At 47.9% G+C, this 21,862-nt stretch overlaps 1 protein-coding gene across 1 annotated transcript; it reads right to left on the bottom strand.

Annotated features, from left to right (window-relative positions):
• Positions 1-1,571: 1,571 nt before the first annotated feature.
• Positions 1,572-18,316, bottom strand: GPRC5A (G protein-coupled receptor class C group 5 member A). Its single transcript, XM_006084260.3, has 4 exons — positions 18,077-18,316; positions 3,937-4,865; positions 2,874-2,932; positions 1,572-2,575 (listed from the first exon to the last, which is right to left on the bottom strand). The coding sequence occupies exons 2-4, from the start codon at positions 4,856-4,858 to the stop codon at positions 2,483-2,485; spliced, it is 1,074 nt and encodes a 357-aa protein (XP_006084322.1). The 5' UTR covers positions 4,859-4,865; positions 18,077-18,316; the 3' UTR covers positions 1,572-2,482.
• Between the last annotated feature and the right edge of the window lie 3,546 nt (positions 18,317-21,862).

The following is a 21,862-nucleotide window of genomic DNA, read 5'->3' as shown; positions in this document are numbered from 1 at the left end:
TGGAGACCGGCTGGGAAACCCTCTTCTCCAGGATTATCACAGTGATTGTCAGAGGCCAAAACCTCCAGCCCCCAAGATGTTCCTCCTTTAACAACAGAGTTCAATTATGTGCAGGAGGCATAGACCTGAAGACAGATTATCAGCTGCGGGGGGCCGGCAGCGGGGGTTACAAGTGTGGTTGGATGGGGAGGAGCCTTCCTCTACTGCCTTTTAAGAACAAGAAATCAGCGAAATGATGGCCCACTAGTCCAAACGCCGGAGGCCACTTTATTTCTTAGAAAAGAAACCAATATCCGCCCTGGTTGGGTGGCTTGGTTGGTTGGAGCGTCATCCAGTACACCAAAAGGTTGCAGGTTCGATTCCCAGTCAGGGCACATGCCTAGGTTGCAGGTTCCATCCAATCAGGACACATATGGGAGGCAACCAATTAATGGTTCTCCTCTCTCTTCTCTCTTCTCTCTCTCCTCTCTCTCTCTCTCTCTCTCTCTCTCTCCAGTAACATATCCCTGGATAGGGGTATTAAAAAAAAAAAAGAAAGAAAAGAAACCAATTTCCAGCGATGAGTCCCCTTCCATGTCCTTTTCTGTTTTGGAAGAGGTTGACTTGAGTCCTGTGGATACAAAGGCCTGGAGACTCTTTTCTAACATGAAAGCAGATCCAGGTGTTCTGTGGCTCTACTTTTTACTCAGCCCCCTTGGCTGATAGGCCAGAGACCGAAGGGAAGACAAGAGGGAAGGAAATGGGTGTTTCCTGGGTACCTACACTGTGGCACAACGATAAATGTGAAACTATATTGCTTTTTCCTCACTGGATTATGCCCTCTTGGGAAAGACTGGGATAGTCTAGAAGGATATAAATCATTATTTGTAATTCCCCTTTTCAATACAAAACTTGGCTAATGTTGATGCAAAGCCATTGAGAAACCATTAACCAAATCTTCGTGGAATGTAAATAGCTCTAATTCAGCGTGTCATCCATTCACCAACCTCACCTCACCCCTTTCCACGCTGGGCTTTCTTTTTGATGAAAAGCAGAGCATCGGGCTCTTGGGAGGTAACTCCTTAACTCAGCTACACGTGTTTAAATGCCATTCCGTTTCTGTGTATGGGATTTTATGTTTTCCTTCACCAAAGAGCAATTTCCTATTGCCCTGCCCCACAGAGCTGTTTCGGGGATTAAGTAAATAATAATTGTTAGGTACCATGACTTTTCCGAGAGATATTATGAACCAACTCTGTCAAATAAGGGATATGGATTTATTTCCTCCTACAATTAAACCGCAGGTGAATCGTCAAACTGGCTTTCAGGTCTCCTTCCTGTCCTACCTGGGCTGCCAAGCCCCATTCCACAGTCGCCACTCCTCTGCCTTCCTGGAGCAACACCTCAGGGTCCGTGATCCCTCTTGGCTTCCCCCCTCACCCTCGCCACTCACCTCAAAAGTTGGGGAAAACACGCTTGTCTTAGACACATACAGAGAAGAGAAGGAGAAACACACGGAGAAGGGTCAAGCCCACACCCAGTGGAACTGAACCTTGAACTTCAGCTGCAACATGACTAATGTCCACCACTCCTACTGCTGCGGCCACAGGGAAAGAATTGCCACCACATCTTTATTGCTTTTCCAGGTACAGAACGGTGAATAACTTATAATACAAGGCACACTCCCCTCCACAGACAATGCCTGCTTACAGAACGCAGGAGGTGAACACAGTGCAAATCTAGTTACAGAGGCTGGGATTCGGATCAGTGCCAGGAATATACAGAAAGAACAGTGCACAAATGCTCCTGGCAAAGAGAGGCCGGGCTTGCCCACACTAGTGAGGTCCAGAAGGGAAACTCCTGGTAAGACATGGAGGGGAGAATAGTTGGGGGGTTGACAGCAAGTTTGGGAGTGACCCAAGGAGAGAGGGGGGACCTGTGAATCGGTGCTGGGGACCTACAGAGGCCCTGTGTTAGCACCATAGAGATGAGTAAATTTAGGGTGACCTTTGGCCTCTCCTACCCGGGCAAGAAGGGAGGGTGCCAGCAAGTTGGCTTCCAGTGTAGATTTAGGCAGGGAGGGGCTGAGAGACAGCCCTTTGCTATTTTTGCTCAGATTTGCAGTTCTGCTCTGGACTGAGCAATCCTTACAAAACCAGCATTCAGTGCTGGCTTCTGAAGTTGAGTGAGCCAGTATGAAGTTAGATGGCCAGAGCTTGAGTCACATGTACAGTGACAGAGAATAGTAAGAGAGAAACCCTGAGTTGCCTGAGACTCCCACCTATAAGAAGCATCCTAAGTATGGAACAAAGGAAAAACTACGATGCTGCTAAGAACTGGAGTGTCCTAGCCCCCAGCAACTCCAGAATAGAAGAACAGTTGTTGAGGTTGGCAGGGCGGCCGGGTCTTCCCATAACGTTGTGTATGGTTTCCTTAGAAGACTCGGGATTTGACCCACATCCCATTAGTTCTGCTGACTTGTCGTGTTCATCCCGCTATTCAGCTAACTGCCGTTTTTCCTTCCTTCATAGTCATTGTAAGGGCTAACCCGAGTCTGGGCCCGTGGAATGGAAAAGTCCTTTTGGGAGGTCCGATTCTGAAAAGCAAGCACCATATTGTTAAACCCTCTCCCATTCCCGGATATTTCAACAGACCTTCAATGTGGGCAGGAATCTCATTTTCTTCCCTTTCTCCAACCCCTCCCCCTAAAGTCCTCCCTGTGCCCTACACTCCAGTCGTCTGCCCTAACCCCAGAAGGTGGATGAGAGCAACACAGACATGTCATCTTTTTAAGGTGGCCATTTAGGAGCCATCAGAATGGTAACACCATCTATTCCCAAGGGACACGTGCCTGGGGTGCTGAGGCTGCTGATGAAAAAGAAGAGATCACTTACCTGCAGCTGGAAATGGGTGGTATAAGGGGCATAGGTAGTATCACCTAGCTCTTCAAGACCTGAAACAGAGGGAGATGAGAAATTAAAGCATTAGGGTCCCCTTCCTCGGGCACCCACTCGTGCTCACCCCAGTTGAGTCATCTACCAAAGCAGGATAGACACCTTATCCATTGAATTTTCTCTCTGGGTGGCTTCTGAGTACCCAGGAGAGGGCCCCCCTGCTGCAGGGAGAAGCACCAGAAAGCTTCGCACCTCAGGCTTCAGGAGCAGAGAAATTGTAAGCAGCAGCTAAGAACTGGGCCTTGGAGGCCCCTCACTCCTCTCCCAAACCCATTCCTCTCCCCTGATTAGGTCCAGAGATTGGTGTAAACCCTGGAGAGCAACACACAGATCCTGACGGGCAAGGGCAGTGTCTGGATATCAGTTGAGCCTCTTTATGTTACTAGAACAACAACAGAACACCTGTCTACTCACAACACCAGGCAAGAGCAAAATCGGTTCATTCTTTCATGTCAAGATAGGATCTCTTCCCTCCCATGGGCCCAGCCAGATACATACAATAAAATGTAGCTCTTCAGGTTAAATCGGAATCCTTAGTAACTTTATGGAGATTTCTGCTGGTTTATGATAAAAGGGCTTTCTAACCTCTCTGTGCCCTGTGTCACTGCAAGAAATCCTGGCTTGGCTTTGCACGCCCAAATATATGAAGGCCTCACATTTCCAGAAGGGGTGCTGAGTTATCTTTTATAAAGAACACAATCTCACCTGCTTATCTCTAAGAATGTTGAGTCATCCCTTTTCTATTTCTTTGCTTCATCCTATTTTTATTCAGAGAAACCTACATGGACTGTGTGAAAAGTGCTGGACTACAGCTGCAGAGGCAGCTTCTAGATCCACTTGTTAACTAGCTGGATGGTTTCAAGTATGAGCTGAGCCTTGGGGACCTTATCTGTTCTGTCAGGGGCACGAGCTGGATAAACCTGCATGTTCCGTACAGATATAATACCCTATGATTCTCCCCCATCTCTCTACAAAGGACTCTCCACCCAGCCCGGCTCTGTACCTTGAGTGATTTCCTCTTGAGTGTAGGCTCTGTTCTCCACGCCATAGCTCTGCTTCATGAATTGAGGTTTACAAAAAGCATCCTCAACAGGGTAGTCCATGGGGTTCTGTTGCTTTGTGAGCCGCTGAAACTCAGGTACAACATAAGCCAACAGGAAAATCCAGCCATTGGCCACCAAGGCTGCGCTGAGGATGGTATCATCCCACATGGTGTCAGGGGTAGGGGTGATCAAGAGCAAGGTGATCCATGCCACCCAGATGGCCATGGAGAGGAGCGTGGTGAGATAGATGTGGGCTCCGTGTCTCTTCCAGCCCGTGAAGGGGCCACAGAAGGTGAAGCAGGATGTGAGGAAGGTCAGTGCCATCAAGAAGAGGACGAAGATGAGCAGCATGACAAAGTCTTCATTGCGCCGAGAAGGAGGAAGCTCAGCGAAGATGTCAGTATTGGTCCTGTTCATGGTGAGGACGACATACTCAATAGCGATGATGTCCTGCACCAGGCTGACGCCCACAGCCAGGCCCAGCATCACCAGCAGGGAGAGGGGCTTCCAGCCACGGACCAGCTTCGTCAAGTTGAAAGCATGGGCCAGGAGGCAGGAGAAGCAGAGGGAGAAGAGGACGCCGAAGAGGAAGAAGCGTGTGGGCCCCGTGAGGCTGTCCAGTTTGATGATGAAGGCAAAGGTCAGGCCGAAGACCCCCAGCACACCCACAAGGAAGAGGAACTGGACCGGGAGCACCTTCCTCTTGTTGGAGTCCTGCACCTTGCAGATGAGGGCCAGGAGAGCGAGCATGAAGGCCACGGAGGTCACAGCCCCCACGGCAGCCACAGTTTCCAGGACGATGCCCCAAGCTTCAGACGTATCACAAAGTCTGTGGTACTTGGCCTCCAGGTTACTACGGCAACCACTAGGAGCAGTGGTCATTTTGATCCTGTGTAAAAGCAAATTAGAGGCAGAGGGTGAGTGTCCTAACAAACTCAGGCACAGAGGACCCAGAGAGATTCAGAAAAAAATTTTGTATGTTCAGCCAAGGTTTTGCCCGTGACCTCACTATATTAGATAAAGCTACTACCTTTTCTCTATGTGCTCATGGCAAATCCTAAAGGCTGATGAAGGGAAAGAACAAATCCCATATGTCCTTCCCCACAACTGAACTATAATATTAATATTTACCCTGAAGCTAGAGGACCCAGTGCTCTGTTGAGGGGTTTCAGCGTCTCAGTTCAAAAAAATATGTCACAAATAACTTCCAGTATTCCTGATATTTTTGTCTAGTGTTTTCTTAGGAATCAGTGAACATGGGAATACCTGTCTCAGACATAATTTGTAAGCATCCCATTCTCTCATGGATAAAAGGAGTTACCTAAATTGTAGATTTCAGAAGCCACTGGATTCTCTTCTTAAACTCTGCTATCACATAGTAGGTATTTTTCCCTCCTTAGCATTTGTAAGGATGGCTCTACTAATTCCAAAAAATAATGGAGTCTTTCCTGTCATAATGAACTCTTAATTATATACTGTATGCAGTATAACACATACATTCATATATGAATGAATATTGTGTATATATTAAAATATATTTGTGGTATGTCAGCATAAGTTAAATAAAATAAATAATTTATAGTTTAAATCTATCTTCCTAACTTCTTGTGAAACTGGCCCTCCAAGTTTATCTTTGTATTACATAATCATTCATTCAACCAATATTTTTTAATATATGTTTATTGATTTTAAAGAGAGAGGTAGGGAGAGGGAGCAAGAGAAAAACATCAATGATGGGAGAGAATCATTGATTGGCTACCTCCTGCACGCCCCACACTGGAGATAGAGCCCACAAACCGGGCATGTGCCCTGACCGGGAATCAAATCGTGACCTCCTAGTTCAGTGATGGCGAACCTTTTGAGCTCGGCGTGTCAGCCTTTTGAAAAACCCTAACTTAACTCTGGTGCCATGTCACATATAGAAATTTTTTGATATTTGCAACCATAGTAAAACAAAGATTTATATTTTTGATATTCATTTTATATATTTAAATGCCATTTAACAAAGAAAAATCAACTAAAAAAATGAGTTCGCGTGTCACCTCTGACACGCGTGTCATAGGTTCGCCATCACTGTCCTAGTTCATAGGTTGACACTCAACCATTGAGCCATGCTGGCCAGGCTCAACCAATATTTATTGAATACCACTGTGCCAATCACTAGTCTAGATACTCAATGGAGGAAACAGGCATGTTCTCTGCCATAGTAGAAGAGACAGACAGACATAATTTGCCACTACTGCCCCAGGCATCCCTTGGCCTTCTCTTACCATGGGTCTGTCACCTGCACTCTACCCCACGGGAATTACACTCCTCCCACATGCAGAGCACAGAGCAAAGCACGAGCTAGGTTCCACCTCTCCAGGGGAAAGAATGAGACACAGGGGAAAGAAAGGTAGATGAACTTCAGATACAGGCAAGCCCTGAAATGCAAGTACCCAAAGCCTGATGTGCTCTGCCTACAAATGTCCACTCTGGGGTGCTATGGGAAAGGGAGATGTGGAGGGTGCCATGGTTACGGAAGAGGAAGAACCCTGTCCAATTCCAGGGCAGCACCAACAAGGGAAGGGACCCAGGCAGGCCCTGTGCATTTCATCTTCACTCACTTCACCTTCCTCTTCACTCCCTCTCAGATTAATCATCAGGGTGGTGTCTGGCTGGAAAGGTATTTTTCTCACCATCCCTGCCCTTCCCACTGCTCCTTCCCCACCCCTCAAAGTAGTGCTGTTTGTTGGCAAGTAGTTGTTATCACACTGCCTGATAATTAATTATGAAGGACTTTGAGCCTGACGACTCTAAATCTTGACAGAGACTGATGAGGTTTTGCATGGAGGATAGTCTGGGGCTGGACAGGCTGGTAAGGCAGAGACCTCCTGCACCCAACTGGACCTCGAGGCCCCTCACTCTGGGGCAGCAGTGCAGGAGGGGGTGGTGTCTCAGAGCCTCCTGACACCCACAGACCAGGGTCCGAGAAGCGCAATGGGCAGTGGGTGTGGAGTGCGAGAAAACCAGTTTCCCCAATTTCACCTCCACCTCCCTCCCCAACCATGCCAAGGAGATGAAAAACAGTCCCTGAACTGCCTTTAAAACAGTGGTGTGCTTTTTAATATTTGAGTTTTTATTATAGACATTTTCAAGCATATTAAAAAATAAATAGTATAATGGAGGCCCATGGACTCGTCACATAATTTCAAAAAGTATCAATATATCGTCAATCTTGCTTCAATAATCTACATCCCCACCCCACTCACTTGATTACTTTTAAGCAAGTCCAAGACATCAGATCGTTTTATCAATAAATACATGCATACATATATATGACAAAAACTCCTTTTTAACTTAGCCATACTTAAAAATTAACAGTAATCTTTTTTTAATATACTTTTATTAATTTCAGAGAGGACAGGAGAGGGAGAGATAGAAACATCAATAATGAGAGAGAATCATAGATCGGGTGCCTCCTGCACGCCCCCAACTGGGGATCAAGCCCAAAACCAGAGCATGTGCCATTGACCAAAATCAAACCCAGGACCCTTCAGTCCACAGGCCAACACTCTATCCACTGAGCCAAACCAGCTAGGGCAGTGGTCGGCAAACTGCGGCTCGGCAAACCACGGCTCGCGAGCCACATGCGGCTCTTTGGCCCCTTGAGTGTGGCTCTTCCACAAAATACCGGCTCTTCCACAAAATACCGACTTCTGTGCATGGGCCACGAAGTTTCAATCGCACTGTACGTGCACGCCTGCACGTGATATTTTGTGGAAGAGCCACACTCAAGGGGCCAAAGAGCCGCATGTGGCTCGCAAGCCACGGTTTGCCGACCACGAAGCTAGGGCAACAATAACCTTTTAATATCAAATATCCACTTAGGGTTTCTATTTCCCAATTCTCTCAGAAATGTCTTTAAAAAAACTTTTAGTAAATATTTTTTATCTGAGTGGCTAATTTTTTAAAATATATTTTTATTGATTTTAGAGAGAGGAAGGGAGAGGGATAGAGAGATAGAAACATCAATGAGAGAGAAACATGGATCGAATACCTCCTCTCTAGTGGGGATCAAGCCCACAACCTGGGCATGTGCTCTGACTGGGAATTGAACCGAGACCTCTTGGTTCATGGCCTGACACGCAACAACTGAGGCTCACCAGCTGAGCATGAGTGACTAATTTTTTGAACTAATATCCTTCTTAATTGGCCTCTATTAGCCCTCCCCACCCCTTCCCCAGCATGACAGAGATTACACAACAGGTCTAAAATGTTCTAAGTTTCAATTTAGTCAGAGGGAAAGAAACCTCACCAGACTCATTATCAAGCAGCCTGTACTGAGAAGGAACCGTGTTGCCTAGGGAAAGGCCCAGATGAGGGAAAGAGCCGGGGAAGTTGGCTGGGAGAGGGCAGGTTCTGGGGAACTGCGAGGGACTGCTGAAAAGCAGGGTGTGAGGAGAAATAGGGCAGCAATCGGCACTTGGGAATATAAACTGCCAGGAGCTAAAGCAATAGCCTTGGAGAAGAACGTAAGAGCTGGAGCAAGAAAGAGGAAATGTAAGGAGCCTAGCAGTGACGTGGACATCGTTCGTAACCAAAGTGAAGGGCAGAGAGACCTAGAGTGGACTCGCTCCAACAGAGACCAAATGGGGGTGGAGAGAAACCATTTCCTCTTGGACTGCTTTGAAGGGGAGGGAGGGTCTCATAATTCATTCACACCCAGTTGTATGCACTTACTCATTGAACCCTCACAACCACCTTATGATACAGCTCACATCATTATTATCCCTGTCCCACAAGTGCAGCAACCGAGGCCCACGTTAGCTGACTCACCCAAGTCACACAGCTAGTAAGTGGAAGGTCAAGGATTCAAACCCAAATTCCAGCTTCAACGTTGCACATCTTAACCATAGAGCCCATTTGTCTGCTCAGAACTTTAAAGCTAGTAGGGACCCTCCAGTTAGAAATGGGGTGACGACATCAGTACTGGGTGCTGCTTTAGGCTCTGAGCATGGATTAAACTGCTGAGAGCTCAGCCTACCCTTGTGAGTTGCCCCAACAGTTCGGAGTTATACACACCCTCCAGTTCCTACGCAGGAAAGAAATGACTATTTGCACACTGGCTGTGCGTGCTCTACTGAAGAAGGCAGGGCAGGAAGGGCGATCCTGTAAGAAAGATGAGAAGGCGAGGCAGGAGGCATATCAGGGTCTCCCTGTGGTAGGGGGCTAGACAGGCATGAGCAGAGCAAGGACGATGGGCCAGGTACAGAGGCCACCAGGGAGGAAAGCCCTGGGTGCCTAGCAAAGGACAAATGTAAGGTGGGACCTCGCCCCCAGGTTGACTTTTCTCCCCTAGCATATCGCTGGTGATGAGGTATGGACCCCCTGACCTTTCCTCCCTAGAGATAACATTTAGGCCTCCATTGGATTGTAGCTCCAGGTCCAGAAAAGCAGTAAAACCAGACCAGTGACCCCCTGCCTGACCTCAGGACCAGCTGCATTGGGTAATGACCCCCTGCTCTGGTGCTGACCAAGCAATCAGCGGCGACCACAACCCTGAAAGGACGCACGTGGAAAGTTGATGAGTATTCTATTGAGATTTTACCCCTGGGACATACCCTAGAATCTCCACCCTTAAAACCCTTAGGGTGGAGGACCCAGAGGGCTCTCTCTCAGGGAGCATGTCTGAGCCTTTCCCTTTCTCTCCACACCCCCCCCCCCCCAGGCGTATTACCATTGGCTTCCTCACTCCCAGGCTACAAGGGCCATTCTTTTGGCTCTAGAACAGTGGTTCTCAACCTGTGGGTTGCAACCCCTTTGGGGGTCGAACGACCCTTTCACAGGGGTCGCCTAAGACCATCGGAAAACACATATATAATTACATATTGTTTTTGTGATTAATCACTATGCTTTAATTATGTTCAATTTGTAACAATGAAATTGGGGGTCACCACAACATGAGGAACTGTAGTAAAGGGTCGAGGCATTAGGAAGGTTGAGAACCACTGCTCTAGAACTTGTTCCCTAAGCCCATTTCTTCCAGGAATTACTTTTTCTGCCTCTGTGATTTTATAAGTAAATGTTCTCTTATAGTTTGGGTCTCGGCTCTGAATTCTTTCCTAGCCAGAACCCAAGTACCGAGGTTGCTGAACCCAGGTGCAATCTGACCCCATGGATCAGACACCTGGTGCGTTCTCGCCTCCTACAACATCCCCATTTGTGAACCCAAGGCAGTGACACTAAAAGCCAAGTTAAGGTCATACCACTGAGTTGGGAAATGGCCAAAGAAATCTCTATTCCACATTAACAGACCCATCACCCACGTCCTAGCACTTCCACCTCTTCACTGTCTCTTGACTATGTCACCCACCAACACCTCCACTTGGACCACTCAGAAGCCCAACCTCTGTCTGCAGACTTGCCATCTCTAAGCCACTCTTTGTGGCCAGGGAAAGAGCCATAACCTGCACAGCCGGTGGAAGGCTCAGCCCTGCCTGCCTCTCCAGCCTCATGCCTTGTCCCCACACCCTCCCCCATATCCCCAATATGCAAGCTTCTTGTCTCTCCTCCAAACCAGCCCTCTATCTCACTTCAAGCATGCTGTCCCATCTGCGTGGGGCATTCTCCCCGCTTCCCCACCCCCTTCATTCGACTTAGAGGCCCCTTCTACCAGGTGCTTCCCTTGATGCCCATGTCTCGTGAGACGCGCGTCCTTTGAATTCTCAGGGAGCCTCCGCGTTTCCTACCACAGCACCTGGCACGCAGCCCTGCCACACCTGTTGAGAAATCTGCATCTCCCGCTAGACAAACAGGTCCCTTGGAGGCTGAGTTATTAAATGTCTCTCCCCAGCCTCTGGTCTAGTACCTGACTGTGGTAAGTGCCCCACCAGGATGGGCGGGCGAGCATATGGTCAGGAGAAGTGGAGTCCACGGAAAAGAGGTTGTTCATGAGACAGGGAGGGGTGGGCTGTACCTCACAAGCCCCTGTCTGCTGTCCTTAATCCAACCCCCACCACTGGCTCCCATCCTCCCTCTCACGCAGGCTGTCTGAAGTTGCACTTTGGGTCTGAAGTGGGGAGCTCTGGGCCGTGTCTGGAACCCTGCTCCTAAGAGACTCCAGGTGTCTCCTAGGAGACCGTGAATCCTTCCCAGCAAGCAGAGAGGAATTTACTGGAATCCAGTCATGCGCTCCCACCCAATTTCCTGATGACTAAACCCTGCACTTTGAAGGAGGATGGTGAGGTTTTAGAGGCCTGGGAAATGAGAAATGACTCTGAGTCATAAGGGTGAGACCCCCTTTCACTTATGACAGCGGCTAACTGCACTAACTACCTGCTGTCCAATAACCCAGTGACACCCACAGCTGAGACCCTGAAATCACTTGGCGATGCCTTAACCCTGCTGGAATGAGTCAGCCCACTGACCCAAAGGTTAAGAAATAAAGAAACATGGGGGGAGGGGCGGAGAAAACAACTGGAGGAGGAGAGAAAGGCAGGGAGGAGAGGGACTTATTGAGCTCAATTCCAAACCCTCCCTTTACTCTGCCCCTTTAGAAGGAAGGGGTTTCGGCTGCCTTGCCGTGCGTGGACACTATCTCCCACAACCTCCATCCCCTCTGTAAAATGAGGGCGGGTGCTGAACTAGGCGGTCTAGCCCATGTCCAGCTCCATGGGGAGCTCCTTGTAGACAATTTCTAAGCCTCTTTCTCCCTCCCCCTCATCCTCCTTCTTGCCCTATGTCCTGTCATTAAAAGAATACGTGCCACAAACTCCTAACTCAAGGCGGGAGGCGAGGTTGAAGGGTCTGAGTGCAGGCCAAGGAGAACGCCCACCTGCAGGCAAAGCCACAGGGTCCTGGAGCAGTACTGACCCTCCCCACGGCATTGACCAACAATTGGCTTTGCCTGGTATGCAAGGACAGATGGCAGCATTTGACGGAGTATCTGAGCATGAATTAGCTGGGGCCCTGAAACTTCCCAGTAGCTGATCTCATCTTCCTCCTTAGGAGATTCATCTATTTATCTCATCCGTCATCTAAAAATGAAAAGGACAAAACCTTCCTCTGAGGACTGCCTGGGGAATGACATCAACTAACTTAGGTGTTTGTTGAAGCTGAGCCATCACAGGCAAATTTGTGATTTTCTATCATTTTAATTTCCTCTCTGCCCTTGAATTCCCACCTTCAACCCATAGTAATAACAATAGTCACAATATAATTATGAATAAAAAGAATGATGACTACCACTGCATGCTGAATCCTCTTGTGAGCCAGGCACAAGGCTTAGCGTCTATATGTTTTATTATATGTATTCTCTCATTTACATGTTGTATACCTATTATCTCATTTAATATTCCCACAACTCATTTTGTAGGTGAGAAGACTGTGTCTTAGATGAAGTTACATACCCCATGTCACGTAGTTAGGAAGAGTATGCCTTCATGAGTTTAATCATAATTGAATCTATTTCATCTCTAAATCAGTTATGATCTCAGAAGCTTTTCTCCCTAACTCCAGCTTCTCTCCATTTAAATCATCTCTGGGAAGTCTCCAAAGCAAGCAGTCTTGCCTTAGGTCAATCTTCCTATCAATCAACAGACATTTAAGTGCCTGCTAGTGTCAGGTACTGTGATCAATGTACAAGTCACTCAGACCACAAGTGTGGCTGCTGCCCTTGGAAAGACCAATAGAGTCACACAGACATACAAATAAGGAGTTTCTGAGTGTGCAGGGAATGCTGAGGGCACATGGAAAACAGCGGCCCAGTCTACCTAGTGGGATTTTTTTTAAAAGCTTTAGCAAGGAATCCAAGGAGATGAGGCATGAAAGATGGGCAGGAAATGGCGGGAGATTGGGGAGAAGGTAGAAGAGACAGGACTTGGGGAATAAAGGAATCCAGTTAATTCCCAGACTTCTAGTTTAGGCAACCAAACGGACCTTAGAAATACAGGCTTATGAGGGGAGATGCCACGTCTAGCTTTGTTGAATCTAAGATGACTACTGGACATGCAGTTGGAGGAATCCAGAAAGAACAAACACGAAGTTATCCTGAGAGTTTACTCTGGGCCACACACAGCTTCATGTAATCCCTACACCGCCCTATTATGATGTCCCCTTTTGACAGTTGAGGGAAATGAGGCACAGAGAAGTTAAATTACTTGCCCAAGATCACATGGCTCTGAAAGGCCAGGCTCTTAGCCACAGGTTGAGCTGACCCCTCTGCATGTGGACATGTGGGTCTGAGGTTCAGGAGAGATTTGGGCTATACACACAGACTGGGCCCATAAAAGGCATCTGAAGCCTTGAAAGGAGACGGGATTACAGAGGGTGCACATACGGTGAGGGAGAGGGCCGAGGACAGAACCATGGGAACACCATCTCATCCAAGCAGAAGTCAGCAAAGGATGTCAAAAAAGAAATTATTGGAGGTTAGAAAAAGAGATAAGCCCAGGTGGTTTCCCAGCCGCCAAGGAACAGTTTCCCAAAAAAAGAGGGGTCAATGGAGTTAAACAATTCAAGGGGAGCAAAGAAAAGAAGGCCTGGGAAGAGATCCGTGGATTTAGCGGTTAAAAAGCATATTAACTCCTTTTTGTCTATTATAATAGATTCAGCCTCAATTTGAGCTTCAAGGCTTTTTTCTAGCTGGTCCTCCCAGCCACCTCCTCGGCCTTTCCAGCTCCTCTCTACCCCTCTGTGCAAGGCAAGCAAGGCTCCCAAGAGTATTTTTCTATCTGGTAGGAAATTGGGGCTCCTCTAAGATCTTCTTGGACAAAGTAACCCTCTTTGCCTCAGCACACGCATTATTCTTTTAGCCAGAAAGACCCTGCCTCTCCTAGTCACAATCCATTTGCCGTATTTCTTCAAAACTTGGCCCAAATCTTGAGGTTTTTAAAAATTATGAGTCCCATCTCATTTTAAATTTGTAGGTCTCTTCATAGTTTTTACAAGTAACTACTTCTTGGCACCGAAGGTTTTCCATATATATGTTACATATTATACTTTAGTAACAAGTTGACTCGCCGATCAGATAACAGGCGTTTTAAGGATTAAGGAAATAGAGCAAATCTTCTGTTTGTTGGTACCCTCTCACTGTGTGCTCTGCACAGTGGTTGCTGAGCAAATGTTTGGAATAAGACTGCCCGCTGAATATTTACTCAAAGCAAGTTATTTATTAGCAAGTGTAATGGGGAGGACAAATTTTTGAGATGAATATGTGCTGACCCTCATATTTTTATCTAGGCTAAGTTCTAAGACAAGGGTGGAGTCTCACAGAAATTTCTCCGCCCTGGATGAAGGGTAAGTTGTAATTGGAAAGTGTCTCTAGGGAAATCTCCAGATCCCCTGTTCTGAGTAGCTGTCCGTATTCTGATGACATAAAAGTGATGCGTCATGGCAACAGCTTATGAATAACATCCCTGAATTGAGTTTCTATGCAGTAACTGAAGAGAAAATAAACGATTCCACTACCATGGGCAGAGCTAAATAAGTATAACAATGGTGTTCATCCCAATTTAATTACTTTCAGGTAGTTCCTGGGGATATTATCATCTGCCTCTAGTCTAAACAAACCATGTGAACTTTAGATTAATATAAAATAAATTACTGGAATATAAACTAAAAATACTGAAAATCATTTTTTTAAAAACTTAAGAATTTGAGTGAAACTTTCAAATCTTTTAGGCCCAGAATTTTAAGAAATGAAACTTCCAGCCCGAGCTGGTTTGGCTCAGTGCATAGAGCATTAGCCTACAGACTGAAGGTCCCGGGTTCGATTAGGTCAAGGGCACATGCCGGGGTTACAGGATCAATCCCCAGTAGGGGGCGTGCAGGAGACAGCCAATCAATGATTCTCTCTCATCATTGATATTTCTATCTATCCCTCTCCCTTCTTCTCTGAAATAAATAAAAATATATTTTTTAAAAAAAAGAAATGTTGCCAAGACCGGTTTGGCTCAGTGGATAGAGCGTCGGCCTGTGGACTGAAAGGTCCCAGGTTCGATTCCGGTCAAGGGCATGTACCTTGGTTGCGGGCACATCCCCAGTAGGAGATGTGCAGGAGGCAGCTGATCGATGTTTCTCTCTCATCGATGTTTCTAACTCTCTATCTCTCTCCCTTCCTCTCTGTAAAAAACCAATAAAAATATATTTAAAAAAAAAAAAGAAAAAAGAAATGAAACTTTCAGAAAAAAAGGTGGTTGGATAAAGTGAAGTCCTCTACTGGTATACCATCTCAAAGCTCTCAAAGACCAATTTTAAAATATTTTATTTCAATATATAATGGCAACATATTCATGTTTGATCCAGCAAGCCCCAAGCTAAATTTGTCATCTTTCCTTGCAAGCCTGTATTTCTAAGTCCTGAAAATGGCACTACCATCCACTGAGTGGCCTAGTAGATCTAAAAATACAATATAGACTACCTAATGTGGAGAGGATGGAGAAAACAGAATACATGGCCAAAAATTAGATGACAATAGCAAACAACTATTATTACAATAAATGTAAATGCTAACATTTTTTATTTTGAAAAAAGACTAAATTAAACTATTCTATACCTATAAGAACCTCACCTAAAACAACAGGATTTTAAAAGTTGAAAGCCAAAGGAAGGAAAAAATGAAAGTGAATGCAAAAAAAAGCACAATCATAATAGATAATGTTTATTTAGCAGGTATTATGTGTCAGGTACAAAGTTAAATAGCTTTCTCAAGGTAAGACAATTAAGAAAGAGTTGAGGTATTAATATCATGCAAAGTGTAGGCAAAAAGGTATTATATTATAATAATCAGGATACTGCACATTGAAGGTAAAATCATCATGAACGTGTATGCACTGAATAACATAGCACTAAAACACATAAAACAAAACTACCAGAAACACAAGGAGAAATCAAAGGAAATACTACAATTATTGGAGACCTTAATATTTTATCAGTCCTCAGCAGATGAAATAGAAAAAAATGAATATTAATATGGTAAATGTTTATATATGTTCTGCGGATACTTTAATCAAAATATTCTCTATCTTTATATCTTATTAGCTCTCCATTATTAATCAAATAATTCAGATCTTCTATATCTAATATCAGCAAACATTTTCTGTAAAGGGCCAGATAACAAATAGTTTAGGCTCTGCAATCCATACGTTTATAGCTGAAGCAGCCATAGATAATGCATAGACAAATGAGCATGGCTGTGTTCCGATAAAACTTTATTTACAAACATAGGCTGAGGGATGTGTTTGGCCATGGACCTAGTTTACCGACCCTGGCTCTATATGATTGCTTCTATGGAAGTGGCCTTGGAACACTTACCAAAAAAACTATATTTTAGACCACTCACAAAAATGTGAAATCCTAAAATAAGAAATGTACAGACTATATATTCTAACCACAAATCAATAAAAATAGGAATAAAAGTAAAAACAAACACACCAAACAACTCCGAAAATCTACCCTTCAAGAGAAACCACTGTTCAATTCACTGTTGTTAAAAGTCCTATTATACCAACACTTCATTTCCTGCCCATTTCCTCAACTCAAGCTGCGGATTTTTAAATAGCGGTGGACTTGAAGTCCAACACCCAGAGTGAGAAAAATAAAACCACACGATTAAAATTCTTCTTCACACCCCTTTATCTTCAGTGCCCACTAGGGTGAAACAGGAAGGCAGCGCGGGCTCCACGGAGGACTGCCAGGGCTGGACTCAGCCTGGGAAGGAGCTGGGGCCTTCCCAGGACCCCTGAGGGCAGTGGTTCTCAACCTTCCTAATGCCGCGACCCTTTAATACAGTTCCTCATGTCGTGGTGACCCCCAACCATGAAATTATTTTCGTTGCTACTCCATAACTGTAATTTTGCTACTGTTATGAATCGTAATGTAAATATCTGATATGCAGGATGTATTTTCAGGGGGCGCGACCCACAGGTTGAGAACCTCTGCTGGGAGAACTCAGGGCCCAGGCCCTGCCTCCCAAGGCTGCACAGTCCTGTGGAGTCAGGAGGAGGAAGGAGGGTTCCTGACCCGAGTGGAGAGCACTTCCCAGGAATGTTCTGCTCATTCCCTTTTGCCCTTGAAGCAGCACCTCTCCAAACCCTGGAGGAGCCTGTCAGTCTCCCAAGTAAAATTCCTCCGGACTCTTCCTCCCCTTCGTTCCTTCCCTCTCCAGGGTAGCAACCAGCACCTCGCCTGGAGAGTGGAGCTGGGCCTCCATCCTCACCCCTCTTGTATCTGAAGTGGCTCAAGTGTTCCCCCTCAGGAACGAGCCCACAGCCGTGGGTGATTCAGCTGAAGCTGCAACAGGTGTGGCATTTACAGACCCTCCGAGGACAGCATCAGCCTGGAGAGAAGTCAGGAATGGCAAGTCCTTCAAATTCCTTGAACCTGAGCAGACCTCCCCCTGTGTGCTAGCCTTTCCTCCCCTCGGATGCCGTAGGGCCTCGGGGGCATCTTTGGGGCCGTTCCCGGTCCTGTTTCCTTGTTTGCAAGGTGGGCTGTCACTGAACACGCGGGAGTTCCTGAGCCCCGCCGGGGACAGCAGCGGAGGGGACGCTGTGGAGCTGAGGGCCCCACGCTCGCATCAAGAGAAGAGGTGGCTGCTATGAACCCACTTCCCCACATTCGCAAGGGTACGCTTGCTGTGGAAGGACAACACACTTGGAAACTTTTCAGTAACTGGGTAAAGTAACAATTGTCACCATCTTTCCCCTCCTGCCGCCCTCCGCAGGGTCCACCCCTCTCCGCCCCCGTCCCGTCCGGTGCCTCCCCTTCCTCTAAGATCTTTCTCCCTCTTTTCTCTTCTCCCGGATGCCGGAGCTGCCCCCCTGCCCGGCCAGGATTCCGCCTGCTAAGAGTGCGTAGAACGCGTCTGAAACTCCTGCCTGATGTTCATTTCGCTCTCCGCCTCTATCTTAGCCTGGGAGGCGCAGAGGAAGAAAACAATCCGAGTTGTGTTAAACTAGTTACTAAAGGCATTTCTTTCTAGGGATTCTTTCCTGCTCACAGCCAGCTGCAGCCTCATTACCAGGCTTTCTCTCGCGCATTCCACCCTCCCGACCCGCTCACCCCCAGGATTTACATCCGGAGGCGGGGCGCGCTCCGGGCTCCGTGCGCCTCGCTTACCCTGTGCCTGGGCTTCGGCGCTGAAACTGGCGCTGCTTCCCGCGCGTTCGAGGCAGCTCGGAGCCCCTGGGTGCTGGGGAGCCCGCGAAAGCGATCCCGCCCTCGAGGCGCCGAGCAGTTATAAAGGCGGCTGTCGCCGGAGGGAGGGAGCGAGCGAGGAGGTGAGCGGAGGGACAAGAGGCGGGAGAGGGTCAGGGGGGAGGACACGCCTATTCCAGTTCCATGGCACTGCACGCTGTTATGAAAATAAAGTCCTCGCGCCAGGGAATGAACCAAAAGCTGCCTGACGTCAGCGGCACAGTCACCCTTGAAATGGGGAGGAGGGCACCGCGGCCCCGCCCAGCCGAGCAGCCGGCTCCGGGAGCAGCGCACCCGCACGTCTCCTGGCGCCCGAGTTAAAGAAAGGGGCCCGCGGACTCCGTATCGGTCCAGAAAACTGCCACCTCCATCCGCGTGCAAGCCGTGCTCCCTGCCTGGCACTCCTGTTCCCCGGGGTCCCACACCCATGGGAGGTGGGGGACAGGGAGCTACAAACTTACTGTGTTTACTCGAGCAAACAGAACGGAGAGCTGGCCCCCAGGTGGCCCTTCCCTGTCTTTCCAAGACTCTCGCCGGCCGCCGAGCTGGGAAGGATGGGAAACCAGGGGCAGGAAAGCGGTGCCCCCAACACTCCTCCCCACCAGCCCAAGCGAGGTGGAGGCCAAGGAAAACTTACTGGGCGTCCAGAGTTAACTGGCGGGTCCACAGTTAGGTGGCGGCTCCACTTGTTAGTAGTGTCCTCAGATGAGACCCATTAGTGCTGCCCCGGGGCGGAGAGATCATTATCTCTCTACTTTCCTAACTACCTCTCTCAGAGCCTCACAATGCAGCTTGAGAATGGGGATGCCAGATACAATTATGAAATAAAGGAATTTGCCTTTGGTATCTGGTTCCCCTCCCTCGGGCTGCCCACCCCTCTCCCATTATCAAGCCAATCCTACTGAAACTTGTCTTTGTTTACTTGTCAAACAATCCTTAAGTGGCTGCCCACACCGTGTCAGGGCTCAGGCGGGGCTCTACCCCCCTGCCTGCGGGGGAGGCCTCTGTGCTATTGAAGTGCCCAACAGCACACCTGGTAAACCAACCTGTGTTACTGTGCAAATTAATTAATGAGGGAAGATCCAGGGCTCCCCAACTTTTTTAAAATATGACTTCTTGGAGAGAATACCTCCACCTTTGTTAGGTTTTTATTTCACACCCAAGGAACCACAGCCATTGTCTTGGAACACTTCTCTTGAGGCCTGCAGCCACGGGTCTATAAGCCCACCTGCTCCTTTCCCGGCCGAGGGTGTGTGTGTGTGTGTGTGTGTGTGTAGGAAACTGAGAAATGGGTGGAAACGGATGACAGTGCTCTTTCGCGTGTGCCATCTGCCAAGTCAGGTCTTCCATCTGGACCTCAGTTTCCTCCTCTGTTAAAGAAGGAAGTTGAACTAGACCAGCCTTGTCCAATAGATAGGTCATTCGAGCCACAAATGGGAGCCACATTTGTAATGTTACATTTTCCAGCGGCCACATTAACAGAAGTAAAAAGAAATTTTAAAAAATAGGGAATGAATTTTAGTAATATTTTATTTAACCCAATAGATCCTAAACATCATCATTTCACCATGTAATCAATCTTTTAAAAAATACGAATGAGCTATTTTACATTCGTTCATTTTAAACCATGTCCTCAAAAGTTCAGCATGCATTTTATACTTACCGTACTTGCCTGTGTGGGTAGCTAGCCAAGCTGTGAATGCTCAAGAGTCCCGTGTGGCTAGTGGCTCCCACCGGATGGTGCAGGTCTAGAGGTCTCTAAGGGCTCTTCCCGGCCTTAGAGTCTGAATTTCCATGCCTAGGGTGAGGTTCGTGACATCAAGAAAAAGATGTCAAGTCAGAGGAGGGAGTAGAAGCAGAAGGAAATTACTTTGGGGATTCCTTCCCTATCCCCCCACCCTTCCCCAGGACAAGAAGCCCAGGAAACCTCCTGAGAAAGGATGGGTGTGTTTTGTTTTCCTGTTGCTCCTTGTTCTCTGGGTGACGTCGGTGTGGCCTGTCCAGGGCTGTGTGTGGGAGAGCTTAGTGGGGATGCTTGTTTTGAAGCACTGCCCTCGGTCCCCTGCACCCATTATTCTTCACTTTGCCATTGATTTTGGATTTCCCACCTTGTCCTCTTAGCACTGTCTCTTCTAACCTCCTTTTAACCTCTTTTTCTCCTCCCATCCTGTTATCAGTACACAAGCCCAGCACCAAGCCAGGACTGGGGCGAGGCACCTGGAGCACCTCATTTAAGGAAGCACTGAGCCCTGAGATGGGGCACCTCCTTATACCGTGAGTCCTGTGCACCTTGCTCCTCTTGCCTAGCCCAGCCCTGCCCCAGAACCTCCTTAAGGTCTGGCTGTCTGGGAGGTGGGGAGGAGACTGGCAAGGTGGAACAGCAGAGTAATTTTCAGATGCCCCTGAGGGGGACAGGCAGGGGGACAATAGACGGAATGATGCATTTGCTGGGTCTCTCATCCTGCTAAAATGGTCTGGAGAACAAGGTTGGGGCCCTTGGAAATCAATGGACGAAACAGTATAAAAGGAGCCTGGAAACCAGGTGTGACTCCAACTCTAGTTTTCCTCCTTTGAGTGTTACCTGGCTTCAGGTGACAGGTGGCATTGTTGAGGGACACAGAAGAGACGCTCACATGATTGGAAATGAGATGAGAAGGGAGAGCCTCACAATAAGGTGCCGTTTTCCTCCTAAAAGAGAGGCTGGGCGGGTGCTGCCGAGGCCTTCACTCAGCAGCCAGGCCAGCCAGGGGTCACTTTCCAGGAGGACGGGCCCGGCTCAGCCTCTGTCTGGGAGTCTGAGAACTGGGTCTCCGTGGACACTTCTTACGGATCCCACCAACCAACACCAGAATGCCCCCCACGCTTGACTGCAGGAATGAGCCAGGAACGTGGACAGTGTCCTGGTCATGGCCCCTTTACCAGCTTTACCTCGGAATTCGGGGCTGTAGAACCTCAGGCTAGGGGCTCCCCCTTTCTCTCCCTCACTTCTTCACTAGCAAGACCCCCTCCCTGACCTCAGCTAAAGCTCATTTAAAAGTCACCTGAGACAGAGGAGAAAAGCACAGGGACTTTTATTTCCTCAGGTAATTTCACTCATGGAGCTGCCAGTGTCAGCTCACAGGTCCCACCAGGTTCCTGCTCACTGTGGCTTTTCCATTCAGCAGCTTACACCATGCAGGAAGCGTTTGCGAGCCAACTGGGCACCAAGCATTGTAGGAAGTAGACGACGAGGATGAGAAAGATACTAGTCAGTCTGTCACCTGAGCACAAAAGGCCACAGTCATCTCGCCCCATGGCATTCAGGGTGGCCCTCACCCAGGGCCAGAGGCCTAAAGGATCAGGAAGAGTCTTCAGATGGAGAGGAACGAGGGGTGAGGAAGGCGGGGTGGGGCATTCCAGGCAGAGAGGACAGAATTTGCTAAGGAATGGAGGTGTGGAGCAGCCCTGTCCCTGCGCACGGTGTGAGCACAGAGTGCGGGCTGTGGGCAGATTGAGCGTGGAGCCCCAGACTCACCATGGAAGCAGGAGGGCATTGAAGCATGAAGCCGATGCGGTGGCCCTAAACCCAGTGACTGGTGTCCTTATCCGAAGGGGACACAAAGAGATACACAGACACAGAGGAGACAGAGACACAGAGAAGAAGGCCATGGAGAGACAGACAGAGATTGGAGCTGTGCTGTCACAAACAGGATCGATGGCAACCACCAG

Source organism: Myotis lucifugus, unplaced genomic scaffold, assembly GCF_000147115.1.
Source record: "Myotis lucifugus unplaced genomic scaffold, Myoluc2.0 scaffold_10, whole genome shotgun sequence".
Taxonomy (NCBI): Eukaryota; Metazoa; Chordata; class Mammalia; order Chiroptera; family Vespertilionidae; genus Myotis; species Myotis lucifugus.
Note: the sequence above shows the minus strand (reverse complement) of the source record. Positions and strands in the feature narration are given on the sequence as shown.